At 49.5% G+C, this 23,612-nt stretch overlaps 1 protein-coding gene across 1 annotated transcript in view; it reads right to left on the bottom strand.

Annotated features, from left to right (window-relative positions):
* DNAH3 (dynein axonemal heavy chain 3) overlaps nt 1-23,612 on the bottom strand; it is a 124,996-nt gene that overhangs the window by 42,020 nt on the left and 59,364 nt on the right. Inside the window, exons 33-42 of the mRNA XM_078872890.1 lie at nt 21,211-21,430; nt 19,178-19,312; nt 11,731-11,842; nt 11,198-11,439; nt 9,752-9,852; nt 7,114-7,219; nt 5,971-6,100; nt 3,502-3,738; nt 1,950-2,053; nt 618-912 (exon numbers count right to left, since the gene is read on the bottom strand). Coding sequence (XP_078729016.1) covers nt 618-912; nt 1,950-2,053; nt 3,502-3,738; nt 5,971-6,100; nt 7,114-7,219; nt 9,752-9,852; nt 11,198-11,439; nt 11,731-11,842; nt 19,178-19,312; nt 21,211-21,430 — 1,682 coding nt within the window. The remainder of the gene's footprint in view (nt 1-617; nt 913-1,949; nt 2,054-3,501; nt 3,739-5,970; nt 6,101-7,113; nt 7,220-9,751; nt 9,853-11,197; nt 11,440-11,730; nt 11,843-19,177; nt 19,313-21,210; nt 21,431-23,612) is intronic.

The following is a 23,612-nucleotide window of genomic DNA, read 5'->3' as shown; positions in this document are numbered from 1 at the left end:
CGGGAGAGGCGACTTCTCAACGGCGTTGGGGTCCTATTGTGATCACTGCTCCACGTGACATCACCAAACAGCTACTGGAGCTGTGCCCTTTTAAATCTAGATTGAAAATACATTTCTTCAGAACTCCTTTTTGTGTTTAGTTTGTTGTCATTCCCCTGCACCTCCAATGAGCACGGTTGGCTGCGTAACGGTGCGAAAGAAGTTCAACGTAAATATGTGCATAACCCATCATGGCAAGGCAGCATCTCAATGAATGGCTTAGACCAGTGTTCTTCGCTAATTTTCAGAGGGCCACTTTCGCCGATAAGACATCAATGTGAGGACCGCCATATTGGGTTTGACAGCACGATGGGGTGTTTTCACATGTCGTGTATTGCCAAGGGCCGCACGCCAGGGGCCGCATTAAAAGTCACCAGGGGCCGCCAGTGGACCCGCAGGCTTTGCAATGAAAACTACCGGCTTAGACCGACCAATGGAAATCAACACTCTTTTACTTACAGAGACACTCGAATACCACCATTGCACCCGCTCCTTGAAGGCACCACTCGTGTGTCACGCCTCCTATTAAAAAAGCAAAGAGGTACCTCGGCCCTGCGTGGGGCGCGGGCGTGGCTCACCGACAAACAGCACGGCCCTCTTGCCGATGGGCGGCCCAAAGATGCCCTTCCGGCGACGGTCCAGCTTGGCCATGACGATGTCTTGCGTCTGCGCGGCCGAGGTGCGCGCCGAGAAGTTCACCACCGTGGGGATGTAGCTTTCCTTGGGCAGGCTCAGGAGGTAGCTGCCGGCGATGGCCGACTTTCCCGTGCCCGTGGGGCCCACGAAGAGCGAGGCGACGCCGTGCTCCACGTACGTCTTCAGGAAGTAGGTCTGCCTCGCCGTCTCCATCGTGGGGATGATGAGGTCCGACACCTGGCGGGAGGCACGGTGATGGGCGGTGGTGTTAACCCGGAGAGGGCTCGTTCATGCGGGGACGGGGGGGAAGGGCCTGGTAACAGCTGCGCGGGGTTTTTGTTGGGCGGTTGCAATGTGTGTGGCACAATGCGAGGGAGACATCAGGGGGGGCCGGGTCTTTAGCTACCCCCTCACAACAGTGCGCGTGTCACCCTGAATGTGAACGTACGCGTATATGCTTATGCACGTTGCACGTGTGACTGGGTGAGATTTCCTGTTGGGACAGAGTTGGGTACTCAATGTCATGAGGAGGAAAGTTGTTACTTGCGGTGCTTGTCGGGGGTCCGTTCTGAAACTGGAAACATGAGTTTGATTCCCGGTCACGGCTAACGTCAAGTCATATATGAATTTGTTCTAGGACCACCACTTCACCAATCTGCATTGACCAGAGTGGTGAAGTATGGTCAAACAACTCCAATGACAGAGCATAAGAGACATTCATTCCAGCAACCGATTACCATGCATGGTTGGCTACGTACGGTGTGAAGAAGTCCAAGATACATACATACAACTCACTGCAATGTAAGACACCCATGTTATGCAGTGCAGATATGGAAGATATACCCCGGCTAACCACTACCATCCACTTGTCTCACATTCAGATCTAAAAATAGGAATAGCATATGTCGAGGAAATGGAATAATTTCCTTTTGAGGCATAAGCGGGGGTCGGCGACCTGCGGCTCAGGAGCAGCATGCGGCTCTCGAAGGACTGCTTTGAAGGATTACTTCTAAGGACTACTTCGAAGGACTACTTTCAAGGACTTATTCCAAGGCTTACTTCCAAGCACTACTTTATGACCAACGCATGTGTTGCGATCGAAACGTCGTAGTGTTTTGTTATTTTTTGTTATTTTCTTTGAACCTATCTCTGTGACTTCACCAAAAGACACAAGAATATGAATTCCTGCAGTCACGAAAGCTTTAAGTCAAGATGTCTCTTCTTTGTTATTTCTGTTGCTGACCCTTGGGCCTGGGGAATAAGGAATGATTCACCTTGGCCCCAGGCGGGATGACCAGCTGGTCCGCTTGGATGGAATCGGTCCACACGTTCCACTGGCCATTTCCCTGCTTCAGGAAATAGTAGTCGTACACCGTTCCTGCAGAGGGACGACACGTAGAGGCATACGCACAGTTTTAGTCCAAGGAGCCGCATTTCATAGAATTGCTCAACGTGTCCTATTCCTTATGCAAGAGCAATACAGAGTCGTGGCATTAAAAAAAATAATGATTAAAGAATTGATAGGGCATCAGTTATTTGGTTCTGATGAACCTGCAAAAAGGTCAAAATGTCTCTATTCCCAAACGAAGGGTAGAACAGGCTTGAGCTTTGGCGTTTTCATGCTACATTTACCTCGAACATTGTGCCACGAGCTATCTGCCTGGTCCAAGCACACCGAAATAATGCTATCATTGGCAATAGCGTTTGATTTGACATTGTAATGGTACCCACTCATGCCTTAAAGAAAATTTCCTTTTTCGTGTTCCCCTGCTCTTAATAATAAGAAATTTACTTATAAAGCGCCTTTCATCAAATATCTCAAAGCGCCGTACAAGACACAGCAGACACTTGGCATGACAGTAAAACATTTTTTTTAATAGTAAGTAATAAAATAAATACTAAAAGCCATTTGCTGAATTAGCCAAAAGTTGAACAAATGGAAGTGTGTAGATACGTACTCTTTGGTTCTTTCGGTAAAGTCACGTAGTTAGAAATAAAATAAAATACGTGACTTTACAGAAAGAACCAAAGAGTATGGAGTCCTGCAGTCACGAAAGCTTCAAATCAAAATTGTGTAGATACGTTTTAAGACGAGCTTTAAAAATGTTCACAGACTTAATGATCCTAATATCTCATTGGAGAGACAGTTCCAGAGTCTGGGTGCCATGTGGGAAAAAGCTCGTTCACCCATAGGTCAAAGCCTCTATGACCTGGGAATGCAGAGAAGATCGGCATCTGCAAATCTTAGAGGCCTTGGTGTCACTATTAGTAGCCACTAGTAATCCAAGTATGGCTTCTGCACATTCAGCTGTGTTTTTAATTTCTTCTCTCAATTCAACGCCTGAAGGTGCATGCTGCAGTAGTGCGTGGCAAAAGCCTCAGAGCATAAATGCTCAACATGCAGCCCAACCTGGAAAATATGCACTTGGATTCTCACACTTGAATTTGGTCATCAATCGCCACTCTTGGACAACACTCACAGTTACAATTTTTAGGGACAGACCAAGTTTTGGGAGCCAAACTGCACTTCGGGTTTTCATATTTTAGTTGCCATGCAAATGCAAGTGGAGTTATTGCGGTAACTGGAATGTCAAGGCCGTGTGTGTGGCGGGCAGAACTACTACAGACTGCGCCTGTTGAACAAAGGCACTTGATAGTCTTGCACTATAAGAATAGCCCGAAAGCCAAATGTACTAATGGAAATTCAATTCGTCGCTGTTCTAAAAACCAGCCGCTCATCTCTGCAACGAGAACATATGACAAAAAGGAGATCACCGATCCAGCCACTGCGTTCCCGCCGCGCCGACCGTTCCATGCCACCCTCACCTCGCTCGGGAAAGACGCTGTTCTTGGTGAGCTTGACGCTCTTGGGACGAGGGTGGCTGTCGTCCTGGCCCATGAGCAGGTTGCGGTAGAAGATGTCAAACTTCCTGCGGCTCTCGCCGTTGATGGTGCCGCCCACGGTCCACACGAGGGCGAAGAGGAAGAGGCCCTGCAGCCACATGGTCACCTGCTGGCTGGAAAGGGCTTCCTTGCTGCCCTCTCGCGGTGCCGACAGCTCGTCTGAAAATACAGCGGGGGCAGAGTCACAAGTTGGTGGGGCACCAAGGTGGCGAAATGTTGACTGCCTCACCTGGAACACAGGGGGTCGTGGGTTCGATCCCAACCCTGACGATGCCTGTTGTATATTTGCAGTTTTCATGTTGCATGGATTTTTCTCCGGGTCTTCTGGTTTTTCCCTCCACGTTTATAATGAACATGCATTTAGAATATTTGGCTGATATAAATATCCACATGGTAAGCCACATCACGTGCTGTCATTTGTGGCCAGGTCGCTTCTGATAAAAGCTACATAGCTCAGTGGGCCTTACCTGGTAAAATGAAAAAAAATTAGTTTAGTTTGTACAAAGCCCAATTCGGTGACGTCACAATCAAAATGTCAAAATCATCTTAATAGCACACGATGAGATGCCAATCCGGAGGTCACTACTCCGTTGTCCTTGTACGGCAGGTACGGAGGCAATCACAAATCAAACACATTCAAGCAGATGCTGGATGCGCTTAATTAAGATACTGGAAGTTCCTGGCATGGCAGCTGAACCAACAGTGCAAATTTCTTAATCCCCCCGCCCCCCCGTCTCTGTCCACTCAATATTATAAATGGGTGCATGACAATTGGTCGATCAGCAGCAATGTGTCTGGTGGGGTAAGTGTGGGTACTGCTCCCACCTCTTCCAAGTCATCTGGCCCGCAAGGAACAGGAGGCCAAATACCCTGTCGTGGGGCTCTCTCGAGCCCCAAGCTCCACCAAGCGGAAGCCCTTCTGCCAGCAGTGACGTGAGTAAGCAATTGCGGGGCCCCGTCTTTACATATGTAATGTAGTAACTCGGCGGGAGACGACTTCACGGGTAACACACTCTTTATTTTACCGAACTCGTTCACAGGTGACTAACACCCACTTAGTATCTCGGGTGACAAACACCCACTTAGTATCTCGGGCGACTAACGCCCACTGAGCTACTCGGGTGACCAACACCCACTTAGCTACTCGGCGACTAACGCCCCTGAGCTACTCGGGTGACCAACACCCACTTAGCTACCCTGGCGACTAACGCCCACTGAGCTACTCGGGTGACCAACACCCACTTAGCTACTCGGCGACTAACGCCCCTGAGCTACTCGGGTGACCAACACCCACTTAGCTACCCTGGCGACTAACGCCCACTGAGCTACTCGGGTGACCAACACCCACTTAGCTACTCGGCGACTAACGCCCCTGAGCTACTCGGGTGACCAACACCCACTTAGCTACCCTGGCGACTAACGCCCACTGAGCTACTCGGGTGACCAACACCCACTTAGCTACTCGGCGACTAACGCCCCTGAGCTACTCGGGTGACCAACACCCACTTAGCTACCCTGGCGACTAACGCCCACTGAGCTACTCGGGACACTCCCTGCCCGGGGTGTCCGTCTTGACTGTGGGTCCCCAGCCCGACCCACGTGGGCGTCGGACCCCGGGTCCCACAGTCTCGCCTCCGAGCCACACAGGGCCCCGGTCCCTACAAGGACGGCGGGACTAGGGGTCTCGGGGCACTAGGTCTTCAGCTCCGTCTTCTGGTCTTCCAACTGGGTAACTCTCCCCGAGTGCTCTCGCGCGTCCCCCTTTATACCCCACCTGCGGACGTCGCTGCGAGCACCCATCCTATTCGACCAATCACTGGGCGCTGGCTACGATCCTGTTTTCCCACATCTCAGCGTGCCTCACCACCCACGCCGCGCCGCCCCGTCATCTGTCACTCCCGGCGCGCGCGTCCACACCACGCCCACAACACGTGCCCAACCCCGCACCCCGCGCCGCCCCGTGATCCATCACTGTCACAGTCGGCGCACGTCAACACCACCACTACACATACACATTTTGTATGTATATATGTATGTTGAACGTCTTTTTCACCGTACGTTGCCAACCATGCTAATCGGAGGTGTGGGGGAAAAACAAACAAACTAAACACAAAAAGCAGTTCTAAAGAAATACATTTTCTTTATAGATTTAAAAGCACATCGCTCCAGTGGCTTCCTAATGAGCGTTCCAGACGGCTGCAGAAGCGCATCTGAAATCGCGCGATGCAGTGACCGTATTTGTTCGATCGCTTGCCAAAAGCCGCTGCGAGGATGAATCGACGTGCCCAGTAAAACAGAACTAAAACTGCCGAAATACCGGACGTTATTGCATTGACAGGAGGGCCGCACGATGTGTGTAAGGTGTGTGAGACGTGGGGCGGCCGGCAGTACCGAGCAGACAGCTGTAGAGCCTCATGAGGGAGTAGGCGAGGTGAATGGGCGACGTCTGCACGAGGAAGCGACAGTCCGAGCGGATGAAGTCCAAGCACGGCTGCACCAGCCACTCAAAGAGGTCACCCACCTGAGGATTGAAGCAACTTTGAACGCCACTGTGCACCACGCGCGGTATTCGCTGGAGGGACACGGATGATTAGCGTGAATGTACTCTACCAACAACAACTTTGTAGGTTTGAAGTTTTCGTGACTGCAAGGATCCATACTCTCTGGTTCTTTCGGTAAAGTCACGTAGGCAAAAAAAAAGGTAAAAAAAAAAATTAAATCACGACGTTTCAATTGCGACACAAGCAATCATCATCAGGTGTGACAACCACAGCAAAAATTTTTACTGAGGGTAAAAGTAAAATTTATTTTTTTACCTACGCAAAGAAGCAAGGGAGAGATGAACGCTTGCAATTACGCTGACAAGACAAAAACTGGGAACACAGATCGTGCTTTGGAAGTCAAGTAACTTCACTATTGAGTATATGCGTGGCATTTGCATGTCATTGTACGTGCTATCACCTAATGTGTGATAATTTTTAATGCTTTCCAACGAAGGTTGAAGTTATTAATGCATTAGCTCTATCTATCGTTGGGGTCACAATGACTCTATTAGAGATAATCAATATAAATGTATATATATTTGTATTTAAAGTGTGTTGGTATTAGGCACTTCGCCCATAGAAAACTGGTCAAATTGATTAAAAGGTTACCCATAACTTGACAACAGAAAACACGGCACGAACGCTCTCGCCACACCATCACGTGACTACGCGTGACATAATCTTGTGACATCACACGTCACGTACCGTGTGACGCCATCTCACTACGCAACTCGGAGGGTAACGTTCCCATCACTAATTAGAATTCATGAAAGAATCCATGCATGTGCATCACGTTTCTTCCTCGTTTACGGATACTCCGGTTTCCACCCAGCATGCAAAGCATTAATCAAAGCAAGGGCAAAACATCCCAACCAAATTTAGTTCGTGAAAGAGAGTCTGATGATTCAGTGTGACGTCCCTTGACGAAGCAAGGGCCATGAGATCGATTTGCAGAAGGGCCATGCCCACAGTAGGGCATAAAGGTACGCACCAGCTCTCGGTGCTCATCCATGAGACTGCTGGGCAGGGTTTCCATGTAGGAATCCTTCAGAGGCCTCCAGCCCAGCTGATGGGGCTCCATATAAATCATACCGCACCTGTCCGCGCAAAAGGGGCACGACACGCATTGCAAGAAATTACTTGTCGTGGAGAACAAATACGCGGCGCCATTAGCACGTCCGTACACGCAGGCAAGAAGAGTTTGCACAGAAGCGCTGAGGGTTGGCGTGTTGGGAATTACACTGAGAGACAGAGAGGGGATTAGGGAAGAAACGCAACACTGAGACGCCACGCCTTTAACCTTCAAGCACGGCAAGCGTGCTTGCAGGAGGCCACGTCGCTAAAAAAGAAATGACGGCCAATGAACAAGAGCGGTGGCGTCAGGGTGGCGAGACGTTAGCTACCATGGCTAGTATGCAGGAGGTTGTGGGTTCGATCCCAACCCTGACTTCTGTATAATTAGGCTTTGCTCTGCATATTCTCCCCGAGGTCGCGTGGATTTTACTCCGGGCCCTCCAGTTTTTCCGCTCACACTTAGAATCCACGTGCATTTAGAGTATTTGGCTGCTACACATTTACACGTGATAAGCCGCTTCGTTGAGCTATAATTTTTGATAGCCAGGTCGCTTGTGAAAAAAGAGCTATATAGCTCAATTGTCCTTATCTGGTCAAATAAAAATATATAGTTTAGTCATAGTTTAATAGTTTTAATAGAATGGCCGTCCAAGTGTAGAACACAGCGAGAGGGTAACCACCATAGAGATGAGAGTGAGACGGATTCTGACATCACACGCCTCTTAGGGGTGGTGAAGGCATGGGGAGGTTTTTGTCTGGCAGTGGATCAACGATATCTGATGATGATGCTAATGATGGATGCATGTGGGGGAAGTTCCTCCTCTCCTGAAAGCAGACTGCAGGGCTAAATGCTGTTAGCGAGCATCTATTGAGGCGAGGGGAAGGCAGCTCGATGCAATGTAACCTCTGTGCTGGTATGGACACACTCCACTGTGTATTTAAAACTACTAAACTATTATTATATCTTGACTTAAAGCTTTCGTGACTGCAGGAATTCATACTCTATATAATGTCAACTGAGCTGTTAACTAGTTTTCAGAGGCTACATGGCCACACACGATAGCTCATCGAAGAGGCTTATATAATCACATGTGGGAATTTATGGTAGTGGCCAAGGAATCTAAACGTCGAGGGCCAAACCGATGATCCCAGATAAAAATCCACGTGACCACCGGGAGATAAAAAAATTAAAACTCCAGATATACATCCGTCAGGGTCGGGATTGAACCCACGACCGACGCTGGTTACATGGGTATGAATCCTGAGCGCATGGCACGCGAGGTGCGCTGGTACCATTCCCCACATTGGCGTAGCCACGTGTCTCGGTCGCAGGGACGGGGCCGCCAATGCTAATTGGAGGTATGGGGGGAAGGACGACAAACTAAACACAAAAAGCAGATCTAAAGAAATGAGTTTTCAGATCTAGATTTAAAAGTACATAGCTCCAGTGGCTTCCTAATATTGGAAGGAAGAGAGTTCCAGACGGCCACAGCAGCGCATCTGAAAGCGCACGATGTGGTGACCGTCTCTGTTTGATTATTAGCCAAAAGCCACTGCGAGGATGACAGGAGTTTGCGTGATGGTTTATGTTCCTTGTTGAGATCAGCAAAGTATTGTGGTTCATTTGTGGCAAGCACTTTAATACAATCGATGCACGATCCCCCACCCCTGCTCAACACTCCCCATGAACCCACTGACCTGCTTGCTCTCTCTCTCTCTCTGCTACGCCTGTGTTTGAGTTTGCCAAATATATTGGGGGCATTATATGTACACATTTACTTTGAGAGAATTGGGAACACGTCAAGTCATATGAAGGTGGTATGGGGGCTATTATCCAGCTGTTATGGCTGCAATTTGAATTTTAAACTATAGTTGTTTGCATATATATATTTTTCCTGCGATGTATATAAAGGTAACATAATTCTAAACAAAATTAATTACCACAGTAGACCCACCTATTCCCATCTCCCAGGATAAGTAAGTATATCTGAAATCTAAATATAAAAAGGTAAAAGGTGCAGCGCGGGCAGACAAAGAGGTGGATCTAGAAACATCCCAGGGTGGGGAGGTCCAGCAAAATTCAAGGTTTTTAAACAGGGACCTACATTAATAATACAAAACCCTACCTATTTTCTGTTAAATAACAAAATAACGATTTACAGGGTCTCATGGGAGAGTGGGGGGGGGGGCATGGGTTCGATCGCTCAGCATAGCCCCCCAAGAATTGCCACCAAGCTCTGAAATCTCTCGCTGTGCTTGCGGAAGGTTCTCCACTACGAGACTACACAGCCCCTTTGGACAATATTTGACCCACTCTACCGTACTGAAAGAGGTGAGGAAGTGGGAGTACCCACACTTCACCCCACCACGTTTGACCTGCCGGTCGACCGTCACCGGTGGACAGAGGCCAGCGGGCAGGCAGGGGGGCGGGGTGTTTAATAAACCTGCACCTATATTGATTCAGATGCCATGCCAGAAATTGCCATGCTCGTAATCAAGGGCACCCACCCAGCATTTGATTGAACGTGTACAATCAAGTGGCATTGCCTCTGCACCTGCTGACTGTAGCTGGAGACGCCTGCTCCAAATCCGCCGGCTCGAAGATGAGGTTCATCTTTTGGCTCATTTGAATGATCTCTCCGCTCATCAAGCACAGCTGCGAAAGGGAAACAAATCGACGGCAAAAAAGTAATTAATAAATGCTTTACCGCACCACTCCACCTTGTTTGAGCTCTCATCTGGTGGGTGAAACATTTCCGCTGGTTGAAACACGTCGTCAAAAATTTCAACTCTGCATTTTACATCGCGTGCAATGAAAACAATGAAGAAGCTCTATTGAAATTCAAGTCCTATGTGAAAGTTCACGCACTTCCACAGACGTTTCTAAGCCAGCACGACGATCTTACTGTGGAGATCAAAAGGTTCACGTAATGAGCACAATGTGAAATATTTCATCCGTTCAACGTATGACGTAAGAGCAGGCAACACTTGCCATGCAGAGCTTGAAGGTCAATTGCTTCGAAGAGGAATAAAAAGCATCCCACAGGGTACGTGCACTTGATAATGCATTATATACCGATTGTGTTTGATTTTTCTTTCGTTTTCTATGCAATGTTTGTTTTTTCCCCCTATTCAAATGGTGCAGGTGGCTCAGCGGTGGAACCATTAGTTCACAATCGGAAGGTTGCGAGTTCAAATCCCGGTTGGGGGGTGACTCAGCTCCTCGTCATCCTTTTGGTAAACCGAGCACCACTGCGGGGAAGTCCACGATGGTTGTCCTTTTGGCGGGACTCCGTCCCCATCGTAGGAACGTGGGATGTCCATCCACCGGCTCGATGCTCACTTGAGTAATAAATAACTTTTGACCTGACGACAACTACTGTTGCTGTGAACTCAACACGAGTTTGGGAGGGTGAATGTCGCACGGTCACCGTTATGTATATTGAGCTTCTTTCTCACCGTACGTAGCCAACCGTGGTAATCGCAGGTGCGGGGGAAGGACAACAAACTAAACACAAAAGGCAGTTCTAAAAAATTGTGTTTTCAATCTAAATTTAAAAGTGCATAGCTCCAGTGGCTTCCTAATATCGGAAGAAAGAGCATTCCAGACGGTTGCAGAAGCACATCTGAAAGCGCACGATGCGGTGACCGTCTTTGTTCAATGGCCAGCCAAAAGCCACTGCAAGGATGACCGGAGTTCACGTGATGGTTTGTTTTCCTTGACGATATTAGCAAGGTATTGTGGTTCAATTGTGGCAAGCACTTTGTCTGTAACGAGTGCGACTTATGTAATGTATTAGTTCGGCAACCGGAAAACCAATGCAGCTCGTGCAACGACACGGTACGGATCTTACAGCATTCGTCACGACATGTACCCAGGGAATCTTGTAGATGCCGCAGCTTGGTAACGTTTTTACCAGACGTCCCATAGAGTGAGCGAGTTGCAATGGATGGAGCCCTTAGGCGTCGACACACCAACGCTGGACGCCACACACGGTTACCTTCTTGTTGTCGTCGAGCACCGTGTTCATGTTCTCGATCCACACGGCATCCACGGGCCCATCGAACACGATCCATCGCCTTTCGGGCCCTGCGGCCGACGCCTGCTCGCGGAACGTGTTGGCTAGCACGCCGTCCGTCCACTCATGGCTCGCGGGGTCGAAGCAGCCGTACAGCTGCCCCATGGTGATGGACTTGGGGTTGATCACACGGTACTCCACCGCAAATTCGTCCATCGCGCCCTCTGGCAGCGGACCGTTCGTGGGGCGAGGAGGCATTCGCCGAGTTAGCGTCAGGAGGGGGGTGGGGGGGGGCACTGCGTGGGGTTCAGCTCTCCTGTGATCTAATTCTGAGCGCTGCTCGCCTGATGAAGCTGGTTGTAATCACCAGTGGGTCGATTGCCACATGGGCCTCTGCTGTTGCAGTTTGGTAGGAGGTACCGCATATTAGGGAAGGCAAAGAGAGAATACTGGACTGCGGGCTGCCTGGGAAAACTGGAGGGTGACGTTTGATCTGCAGCGTCGCCGTCACTCGCCTGCGAAGAGGTCCCCGAGCGCGCCCGCCAGCACCTTGTAGGCAGACGTTTTCCCCGCGAGAGGATCCCCGACGATCATGAACCCGTGACGCACCAGCATCATCTCGTAAATCTACATGAGGATCACGATACATTTTTTTTATATTTAACATTTGCAAATTGTTATCTCTGCGCTATTCTTACAGCGCAAGGCCACCACGAGGTGGGCGATGTTTCAACGTGGATTTACCCAACTAAGCAATCAGGAGCATTAAAAGCATTATGTCATTAACAGTGATGCACATTTAATATTCACTGGCGCCGTGTATACGGTAGCGTCGTGGAGGTGGCTCATTTGTCTAAGTCCACACAAAAACCGAGTGTTTTTTTAGTCCAGGACACAGGTGTTCAAAGTGTCGACTGCCCCACCACCCCATTGGCTAATGGTCTAATGGTTTAACGATGTTATACGGAAAGGGTTACGACGTGGCCTATCCAGCCACTACACGACACATCTGCAGCGATAATTATTTTGAAAACCATTGTTAATCCATTGCCGAATTAAGGCCTTGCCTTACTGATCATTGTGGGTTAGTGAAAAGGGGGGGGAGGAATTCCAATTCGCAGCCACGGGCAGAGAATCGACCTCAGACTGATGGGTAAATAGCCGAGTGCGCTAACTGCTGCAACTACTGCTTCAGAATTATGTGTGGAGATAGACAAAAAAAAGTCTGTGATGAGAAACGTGGGCACAAATTTTACAAGCCGCTCAACGACTCCAATTCTAAATAAACCGGTGCAAAGTTTTGTTGCTGATATTATGCACGGTTGGCTACATATGGTGCGAAAGAAGTTCAACACACATACATAAACATAGCCTGCGCATGTTATAAGAATCCTTCAGACTGACACAGACTACTAATGTCTACAGCATACAGGCTGGAATGCTACCTCTACAGTGCTGTTACGAGTGGACCTCTTAATTGGTGTAAGTTTCCACGCTTATGACAAGTGGCGTCAAAGAGCCAGATGTAAACCCCGACCACCAGAGGCTTAACTGTCTAAATTGATTTGGAAAATGCTAAAATTAGCTTCCATGGAAAGCTCTGGGTAGCATATTAATGAAGAAGAAAAACATCTAAACCATGAATGTTAATGCAATAAAATGTAAGCTGTCCAACTAAACATCACTGCACCTTTCATTATGGAAATGAAAGGAGTAGAATGCGACCCACAATTATTGCCATGCCGCTCAAAGATAATTTACTGAGCGAGATGACACGCGGCTTGTAATCCAGCTCTTGGAAGCTGTGGTTGGTGACTCATATACAATCCATCACGTTCTGTAACAATTCCTAATCTGCTGGGCTTTGAGGTTTGCTAGATGGCGGTACAGAGTATAGGTTGATTACCTGCACGTATGGATATAAATACATTTTTACCAGGCACTCGTGTGTTTTCCTCCCACATGCAAAAAAGACTCAAGGCTTAGATAAAAACTCGCATCGCCAGGTTCGTAGTGCAGCGCGCAGCATTGCTAACCGCTACGCCACTGCTGCTGTCAGCACACACACATAAAAATAATCCCTGTGTAATAAAAGACTTGACCACGATCTCTGGCTCAGTGTCCTTTATTTGGTCCGTACTGTATTACCCACACGGCTGTCTCTTCTTTGCTCAGTCCCCACAGTGCCGACTCCGATGTCTCTCTCTTCTCCACCAGCAGCCCCTCTGTTGGCCTCTGTCGCTCCTGTAGCCCCCACAGCAGCTCCGCTGCTGTTACTCACTCTCAGCCCCCTTGGCTGTAATCGCTGCTACTCACTCCGCAGCGCTGACAGCCTCGTGCTGTCTCTCTCTCTCTCTCTTCGTCGCTCCTGCGACTCTCTGCAGCCACACCGCTGCCTCTAACACACAGCCTTCCTGGCTGTACTCTCCTCTCTCTTCGTCGCTCCTGCGACTCTCTGCAGCCACACCGCTGCCTCTAACACACAGCCTTCCTGGCTGTTACTCTGGGGTTGGCTCCCGCTGGCCGGCGGTGCCCCCCTCCTCTCGTTCGCCCTCGTGGCCTCACCCTTTTCCATTCACAACCCCTGACTTCTCTTTCCGGTTTACCCACTTAAGGACCCCAACCTTTCACCCACGTCACCTGGCTCCGCCTCCTCGTGACATCACATCCGGAAGGTCGCTTTCGCCCGCATTACACCACCCTCCCCCATAGAAAAAACCCAGCCGACCTCGGCTGAACAATACCAAAGCGTAATGCGGTGAACCGACCTTCCCCCTTAAAGGACACTAAGCATGTAATATAACAACAAGAACAACAACAGCACAAAGCACAACAACGCACATCCGCATGTCGTACACGACAGCCACCCGGCCCCAGGGTAGTGGAGATGATGTAATTCCGGCCCGCTTAAGAAAACCCCAATAATTACCCAAATAACCGCGATGGACGCCCCAGTATTTACATTTTAACAACAATATTATTTACACGTGAAAACAACAACAACAAAAAAATGTCTGCTCTTACCCACCAGCAGTCCTCCCTTGAGGACCAGCACAGACCTCAGACGTACACAGCATGTACCCACAGTCACTCTCAACAAACCAACAAAACCCCTAATCGCACACCCTCGCGTGGAGAGAGCCACGCTCCCCAGCGGTAACGTTTAATTCGCCGTAACCCTCACCGTGGTCGTCAACCCACGGCAACATCCATTTACCATACTCTCAGCTAGTGCCATTTCGGGGATGAGCAGCACTCTGCCATGCTCCTCCCTTACTATCCCATCAGCGATGGACACACACCAGCCTTGCCAAAAATAATGACGTTGCAACGTCAACAAAGTCTTCTGCACCCCTAAATGCAATAGTGTGTCACAATGGAGAGTTCTAATCAACTCGAATCGCAAGGACGTTGGTAGCACCACACGCCAGCTTTCCTGGAACCCTTCTCGCCACATAAGCAGACCATCTCGGAGAGCGGTTCGCGGCCCCACAGCCGTACTCGGACTCCCATTGTCCCTCATAGACCGCTTCCGCATGGACAACAACAACTCATCCATCATTTGTTCCCGAATCCAGACAGACCGCGGCAGATTCAAAACCCCGTCAGTCGGTCCCGGTTCCATCGGAGTATCCGACTTCTCGACGGCCAACGTAAGCGGCTGAGGGGGGTTTAGAATCGGCGAACACCTATGCGTCCCCGACGCACATTTACAAGGGGCGCGCCCTGGTAATCTGGAAAGTGCGTCAGCGTTCGCATGGCGCACTCCCTTCCGATGTTGAATTTGGAAGGAAAATGCCTGTAGCGTGTCCAACCAACGTGCCCACTGTCCCGATGGCTGGTCCATTTTAAGTGCATATTGCAAGGCCGCATGATCCGTACGCACAATAAAAGAACGACCGTAAAGGTACGGTCGAAATTGCCGTAGGAAAAACCAACCGCCAAAAGTTCTCTACGAGTGACACAGTAGCGTGTTTCCGCAGGCGACAAGACTCGGCTACCATACGCCACGACGCGCTCTACGCCCCCTTTAGACTGTGATAATACCGCCCCATTACCTGTGTCACTCGCGTCCGTATCAAGAATGAAAGGGCGATCAAAATCGGGATAATCAAATGTCGGAGCCGTAGCCAATAGATCACGCAGACTCCGAAAGGCCGCCTCTTCCGGCTGTCCCCAAACAAATTTCCGTCCTTTACCCGTAAGGAGATGCAAGGGCCTCGCAATCGTCGCAAAACCCGGCACAAATCTTCGGTAATACGAGGCAAATCCCAAAAACCGCCGAACATCCCCCACGGTGGCCGGAGTCGGCCAATCCCGGACGCACGCCGTCTTTTCCGGATCCGTGGACACCCCCTCAGCACTCACAATGTGCCCCAGATAACGGACGGACCGTTGCAGTAGGTGGCATTTCTTTGGTTTAAATTTTAAATTCGCAGAGCGCATCCTCGTGAACACTGTCTCCAGCCGTGTTAAATGTTCCTCAAATGTGCGGCTGAAGACAATGATATCGTCCAAATATATAAGACACGTCTGCCACTGCAACCCCGTCAAACGAGCTCCATCAATCTTTGAAATGCGCTTCATAGCCAAGGGAAGATCAATCCCTCGGCAAGGCCAGATATCAACGACCCCCCCCACGGGGTAATGTTCTCTTATAGAGACAATAACGCCCTAACCCAAAACCCGTGAGCCCCCGGCACACCAGGTTCAGTCTGCCACCGCACAACTGAACCATGACTCCCCGAGCCATATGAGCACACGGCCCATTAGTTTAAGACATACCACGGAGGTTTCGCCTCCGGGCTGTCAGGTCAGCCATCAGCCATAGGCCGACGTGACCACCACTCGTGCATCACCCAATCAACAATGGCAGGCATAACAGATGGAATATTTGCCCCACCGAGGTTTTTCCCGCGCGCTCAAAATGGCGGCCCCCTTCGCCCAGCGCGTTCGCGCAATATCTCGCGCGCACTCAAAATGGCGGCCCTTTCCGCAAAGCGCATCGACGCCATACCCCGCGTGTGCGCAAAATGGCGGCCCAACGTGCGAACACGTGGCCAGTTTTCTCCATTCGTGCACCCCAGCTTCCCTTTGCTGGGGGTCACAAATTGCATCCCCCGTCTTATTGTAACAATCCCAACAACCATAGACGCACAGCCCCAGCTTGCTGCGCGCAGCAGTCATATCGGGGAATTTTTAACCAATATTTTACCAACCACATTGGTTACACAACCCAACTCGCAAAGCAACTCGTGGCTGCATGCGACCAACCGAATACGCGACGCAACTTGGCGCCAATTTACGGTCCCATTAGCATTAACCTTTGAGACACCCACAACGGCGTCATCATGCACCCTCAAAGCGCGCTCTCTCTCTCACAAAGCGCCGTTACCCATAATATACACAAAATCGCGTGTACATAACATCCATACGACCAAATAATAGGGTCCCCCTCGAATTAGTTACCAATTTCCAAACAGGTACGCACAATTAATAACATCCCAACCCCAATAGTCAATCAATGCATCGCACCCCATAACCGTACAGAACGGTGTAACAGCACATACAGTCAGCATATCGCGATCACACGCGCACATTTAAGCACAATAGCAAGCCGATCTGCAGGTAACCAACACACCATTAATTCAGTCGTAACATTGCAGCAACAACACAAATATTCTCTCTCTTGCAACAACCACATCGCACATAGCACCTCGCAGCACAATACACCAAAAAAATATATATATATTTTTCAATTAAGCCCATCGCACAAGGTAACCCACGAGATGATACAGCGCAAGATACCCGACGCTCCCGAGTTAATAATTAACTTCGCCATCAATATAACAACTCCACACCGCAGCGCACACACACAATTTACACTCAGCAAGCACAGCATACTCTCCGTCCATTCTCAACACACGCACACACTTTAATTGACACCGAGCAACTAGCAGATAGCGCGTTCATCGTTATTACACACACATACCCACAGTCCGAACCGCGCTCCGCACAATCGAGTCATGAGAGAAAACAAAATCGCCCCCCCCCCGGCCCTCGAAAGATGGGTGAGGTGTGTGTAAAGGCCGGGTGCGTATCGTTACGACCCGCCCGGGGCTGCAGCAAGAAGAGGACGGCAGGGCGGCAACTTGAGTCGTCTCGCAGAACTCGTTCGGCGACTTGACTGCTCCGTTGTCACGCACCCGAGCCAGGACGGGAGAGCTCCCGCCCCAGCAGCTGTAGCGTCGTCGTCCTCTCCTCGCAGCTCCCCCTCGCAAAACAGCAGCTCACAGCAGGCTGCTCTCCCCACGGCACCTCCAGATGGCAGCGCAAGGCTGCCTCTCCGCCGCGATGTTGAAGATGGCGGCGTCTCCCCGCCGCGGTGAAGACAAGATGGCGGCTTCCCGCCGTTTCTCCCCTGCCACGCCCAAGATGGCGTCTTCGTGCCGCGTGGCAGATGGCTCTGGCAGCGCAGGCAAGGCGTCGGCCTGCAGACCACCATCGGCTCTCCCCACTGCCGTCGTCGGCGTGGTGAGCTCACACGGTTTCGCCAGCACGATTTTCCAGGTCTCCAGCTGCGCCATCTGTCTCAATCGTAAGTCGGATGATGTAGCAGATGATGGCACAGGAATATTCTTTCTTCCGAGCCGTCTCGACAAGCCGTTTCACTTCTGACACCAGTGTAATAAAAGACTTGACCACGATCTCTGGCTCAGTGTCCTTTATTTGGTCCGTACTGTATTACCCACACGGCTGTCTCTTCTTTGCTCAGTCCCCACAGTGCCGACTCCGATGTCTCTCTCTTCTCCACCAGCAGCCCCTCTGTTGGCCTCTGTCGCTCCTGTAGCCCCCACAGCAGCTCCGCTGCTGTTACTCACTCTCAGCCCCCTTGGCTGTAATCGCTGCTACTCACTCCGCAGCGCTGACAGCCTCGTGCTGTCTCTCTCTCTCTCTCTTCGTCGCTCCTGCGACTCTCTGCAGCCACACCGCTGCCTCTAACACACAGCCTTCCTGGCTGTACTCTCCTCTCTCTTCGTCGCTCCTGCGACTCTCTGCAGCCACACCGCTGCCTCTAACACACAGCCTTCCTGGCTGTTACTCTGGGGTTGGCTCCCGCTGGCCGGCGGTGCCCCCCTCCTCTCGTTCGCCCTCGTGGCCTCACCCTTTTCCATTCACAACCCCTGACTTCTCTTTCCGGTTTACCCACTTAAGGACCCCAACCTTTCACCCACGTCACCTGGCTCCGCCTCCTCGTGACGTCACATCCGGAAGGTCGCTTTCGCCCGCATTACACCTGTATAGCTTTAACATACTGTTGGGGAAAGTAATGTTAGCGAGCACCTATAAAGGCCGATACGGTACATGATTGGGTGGGTGGCCAGCACCACGCCCGACCGCCTTTGTCTCCCCAGTGGCAATGTTTACACAATGCACCAGGTACTCATTTGAGGCTGAGTCGACCTATTGGAAGGCCCAGGACCGGTTCAGATAATCATCACTGGTGTTGACCATTGAGTGGAAATCGAACCTAGGTCATATTCCAGTGTGCTAACCGCTGCACCACTGCATACACACGCATACACACACATACACACACATACACACACATACACACAAATACAAAGATCCCCCATATAGCCTGAACAGACTGTTAGGGCAAGTGCTGTTAGCGAGCACCTATCAAGGCCGGCACAGCACACGAGGGGGTGGGTGGCCAGCACCACGCCCGGCCGCCTTTGTCTCCCTAGTGGCGATGTTTATACACCTCACCAGGTACTCATTTGAGGCTGATTCGACCTAACGGAGGCCCAGGACTGATTCAGATAATCGTCACTGGTGTTGGCCGTGAGCGGGAATCGAACTCGGGTCGGCAGGTTCGTAGCGCAGCACGCTAACGGCTATACTACCGCTGCCTCACGCATACACACACGCGCACAAGGTTGGCAGATGAGAGCTCACCTGGATTATCTTCCCTATGAACCAGGGCACGGGCTGAAGGTTCAGCTTGGCGATGTTCTCATTGAGAGCGCGGACGAACACGTCATAGTCTGGCTTGGGGAGCACGACCCCCGGGAACAGGTCGGAGATGATGCCCTGCGCAGGCCCGTCAAGACAACACGCGGAAGAGGCACCGGTACTCAAACAGTCCTGCGTTAACAGTGGTGATGTGTGCGTGTGTGAAATAGGTGTTTGAGAGTACATTGATTCGTCGATTCATATTGCCTGTTATATCATAATGAATGTATGTTGAACTTCTTTCGGACCGTACGTAGCCAACCGTGCTAATCGGAAGCAATAAGTAAACACCACTGCTGGTGGAAGGATTTTCGCCAGAGGGAATTCTACAGAGGACCTCTAGATGGTATTTGGTCTTGGAAGATGTGGTAGTACCCACACTTTACCCGATCACACGTGATATGCCAATCGACCAACTGCGGTTTACCCATTTATATTGCCGAGTCGACGGAGATGGGTGGCGGCGGGGGGGGGGGGGAGATCTGGCGAATTCTGGAATGCCAGTGTGCTCACCATTGCACCGTGGGAATAACTCCAAGCTCACGACGCAGGCATTGAATCTACGTGTGTGAGAATCGATGTTTGTCGATCCATATAAGTCGTAAGTAATGGGTTCACATCACCCTTGTAGCCACCGTTCATCATAATGTAAAACCAATGTAATCTATTCTCGAATTAAATTATGACGCTGAATTGTGATCATTCAGCACACCAAATATTTTACGAACATTAGCATTGTCATTAATGGTCCAGTAGCTTTGAAAGCCTAAATGTAACCACACGGTTACCACACATATAAATGTGTTCTTATAGCAGAAAAAAACATGCGTTTAGATTTTTTGGCTGCTAGAAATTTCCACATGATAAGTCACTTAATTGGGCGACCTGGTAAAATAAAAAAAATGTAGTTTTAGTTTATTTACTTTTGTAATTTGCTTACCTTTCCTATACTTCCCACTCGTATTGTTTTTGTTTGTTCTTGTAACTTTCTGACCAACACCCAACAAGACATCTGTGAAAAAGAGCCTCAAAGCTCATCGGATTTCTCCAGAATTCTGATTCTGATTATCTTATAGTAGCAGGCTCGTGACCAATGACAGCACAATTATTAATCACATTGAGTCAGAGCCTGGTTACGTGGACGTATGAAAAATGCGTAAGAGAGAGAAAGCAAGTGACCCTTAGCATAGTCAAAATATCCACTTGCTGGGAAAATGACAATACAGCTCTTTTTAAAAAGACACCTGGGCAGGCCTGCAGTGATTCACTCTTGGGGTTCTCCTTCACCCCGTTCTCTTTCTCTTCTCATAATGGAACAGAGAGAATGGCTCTCTTACTAATAGAATGTTTCAAAGTGTTTCCGCATAAACACGGTTCGGAGAATGGAAATTATTACCGATGCAGTTTCATGGCATCCTTTTGTCAAGTGAAGACGATGGGCTTTCAGCTCTCACTTTTTTGAGAGGATTGAAATTATTTGATAATTTCCTGTCAGGACTGAAAAGAACTGGTGAGGTGTATAAACATCGCCACTAGGGAGACAAAGGGGGTTTCACAGGACGAGTGCCCTCCTCTGTATGAACAAAGATGGTCACCACATCACGCACTTTCAGAAGCACTTAATTAATGTACATCATTATGGGATGCAATTAGCGTAAATGACGCTCTATTAAATTAAAATATGATTATTCAAGCATGGGCGTGGCACAATGGCATTAACGGCTTGGGCCGTGATGACTTCTTGATTTCGATCTTAAATTACGTACGTGGTTATGTTTTTTTATTATTATTATTACTTGCACTATGGCACTAGACGTGTCATCTGTGTGTGCATGTTCAACTTCTTTCGCACCGTACGTAGCCAACCGCACTAATCGGAGGTGTCAGACATCTCATTAAGTGCTTTCACCGCCCCCCCCCCGACCGCCCCCCACCCTCCTCCCCCGGCACAATCGGGGGGGGGGGGGGCACGGCACCTGGAAGAGAGGCACGTCCTGAGCGAGGAACTTGGCCAGGTTGACGTCGATGAGGGCGCGGAGGAGCAGCACGCTCTCACTCTCCTCGGGGTAGCGCAGCTTGAGGCTGCCGGCAGCCGTCAGCACCGACTTGACGGCGCGCATTCCGTAGTCGTAGTGGTGCTGGGAGGACAGCTGCTCCGAGCACAGGCGGTACGTCGCCACGATCTTGTGGGACAGACTGCACGGGGGCGGAGAGGGGGGCCCAGAGCGTCGAGCCGAATTCACGATTGAGTCACAGGCTTGGTAGTAAGCGCGCACGTTTGTGAACACTGCCGTGGTAGGGTTTTTTTTTTCGGTTGTGCTGCACGGCTGTTTTGACGTGCTGTGTCCGCGCGTTCAGATCGGAACCGTTGGATGTCGCGTCGAAACAAAACACGGTACAGCTCGCAAACGCAATTCCGGATATGCCAAACACATCTGGTTATCTCCATATATATAAAAGGCAAAGTTGTGAATGTGTGTCTGTTCAAAATGTTTAACGTACTTCCTGACATGCAACAAACTGGAAATTTGCCATGTGGGTACTTTCCAGACTTTACACCATGCAAAAATTATAAAAATACACTTGTTTTTTTTGGGGGGGAGCTCAATAATGCATATATTTTTTGCACGGCAAGTGAGCTGTGACGTCAAATCTGTCACGTGACCTGCGCATGTGGAAGCATGACGCATTGTAGTGTAGCGGTTAGCGCGCTGCGCTATGAACCCGGCGACCCGAGTTCGATTCCCGCTCATGGTCACCACCGGTGACGGTTATTTGAACCGGTCCTGGGCCTTCCCTAGGTCGACTGAGCCTCAAACGAGTAACTGGTGTGGTGTGTGAATATCGCCACTGGGGAGACAAAGGTGAATCCAAGTCCCGGGCGAAGCCAGGTAGTAAAGCTAGTTGTGTTTATATTTCTAAGAAGATGACTGCCGTGTCATGTTTTATCTGTGTCATACATGAGCACTGTTGGCGACGTACGGTGCGAAAGAATTTCGACATACATACATACATAATCGCAAGGGATTTTCTGTTGGCGATTGCTTGTGTGGCGATCAAAACGTCGTGATCTATAATTATTTCTACCTACGTGACTTTACCGAAAGAACCAAAGAGCATGGATTCCTGCAGTCACGAAAGCTTCAAATCAAGATTGAATTGTGCTCCTGTATATACAACTTTGAATTCCTGCCAGGTCTCTCTTGAACATGATATGTTTATCTCAATCGACTCGTAGATAATGATGTGGCAAAGTGGTAGCGTATTCGCCGCTTGTTGCAGAAGTTCGCAGTTTGTGCCCGACGGCCGCCCTGATTAATACTGGTGGTGGAATAATTGTAAAATATGTGGCATCTGCTTCACAGTGCACGTAACAGATCCTGTGATGTCATTCACAAAAGTAGGCCAGGTTCATGTATCTATGTATGCTGAACTTCTTTCACACCATGCGTAGCCAACCGTGCGAATCGGAGGTGCGGGGGAAGGACAACAAACTAAACACCAAAAGCAGTTCTCAAGACACGAGTCCTCAATCGACATTTAAAAGTGCATAACGATACAGAGTGCTAAATTCAAAAAATTACTTGCAAATTACTAAAGTAAGTTTACCACAGCAATCATCGCCCTCTACTGACAGGCTAATGCTCCATAATACAGGTTTTTTGGGTGAGATCGCGTAAATATATAAAAATGTGCCGTTAAACCCGCCACCACCCGACACAGCCAATTAGTAAGGTATGTCACGTGAACAGAACGTGGCTTTACTAGTACAGCACACCGGTGTGGTGGAGAGCAAAGCCACAACATTTGCACTCTGAAATCCTACGTGTTAAACAGGCTAATGCCCAATCTTAATTTGAAGCTTTCGTGACTGCAGGAATCCATACTCCTTGGTTCTTTCGGTAAAGTCACGTAGGTATAAAACGTCGTGATTTATTTTATTTTATACCTACGTGACTTTACCGAAAGAACCAAAGAGTGTGGGCTAATGCTCGTTGACAGGCCAGAAGCAGAGCCACCTTATGGTGCACAGCTACCATTCAGGGAGTGCCCTTTCAAATGTGCTGGGATGAGATGTGATGCAGGTCATTGACCACGTGTAAAGCACTCTGAGATGCCCTGGCATACATGAGGGTGGCTCTATAAAACACAGGTCCTCATCATCATAATTTATTGTTATTGTCAATTCATAAAAATACTAAAGCTGAGATAAAAAACTGAAACAATTACAAAGCTCGAGAGGTCATCACGGCCAATGCCATCGATGAAACGGCAAAAAACATCAGCTTGAAATGCCATGGAAAAAGCTTAGCACTGGAAAATAAATTTAAATTGCAGTGAGCTGATGACTCATCATCTGTGTTGGTAGAATTCACAA

The sequence above is a fragment of the Lampetra fluviatilis genome, chromosome 35 (assembly GCF_964198595.1).
Source record: "Lampetra fluviatilis chromosome 35, kcLamFluv1.1, whole genome shotgun sequence".
Lineage (NCBI taxonomy): Eukaryota > Metazoa > Chordata > Hyperoartia > Petromyzontiformes > Petromyzontidae > Lampetra > Lampetra fluviatilis.
This window is presented reverse-complemented; position numbering and strand designations above follow the sequence as displayed.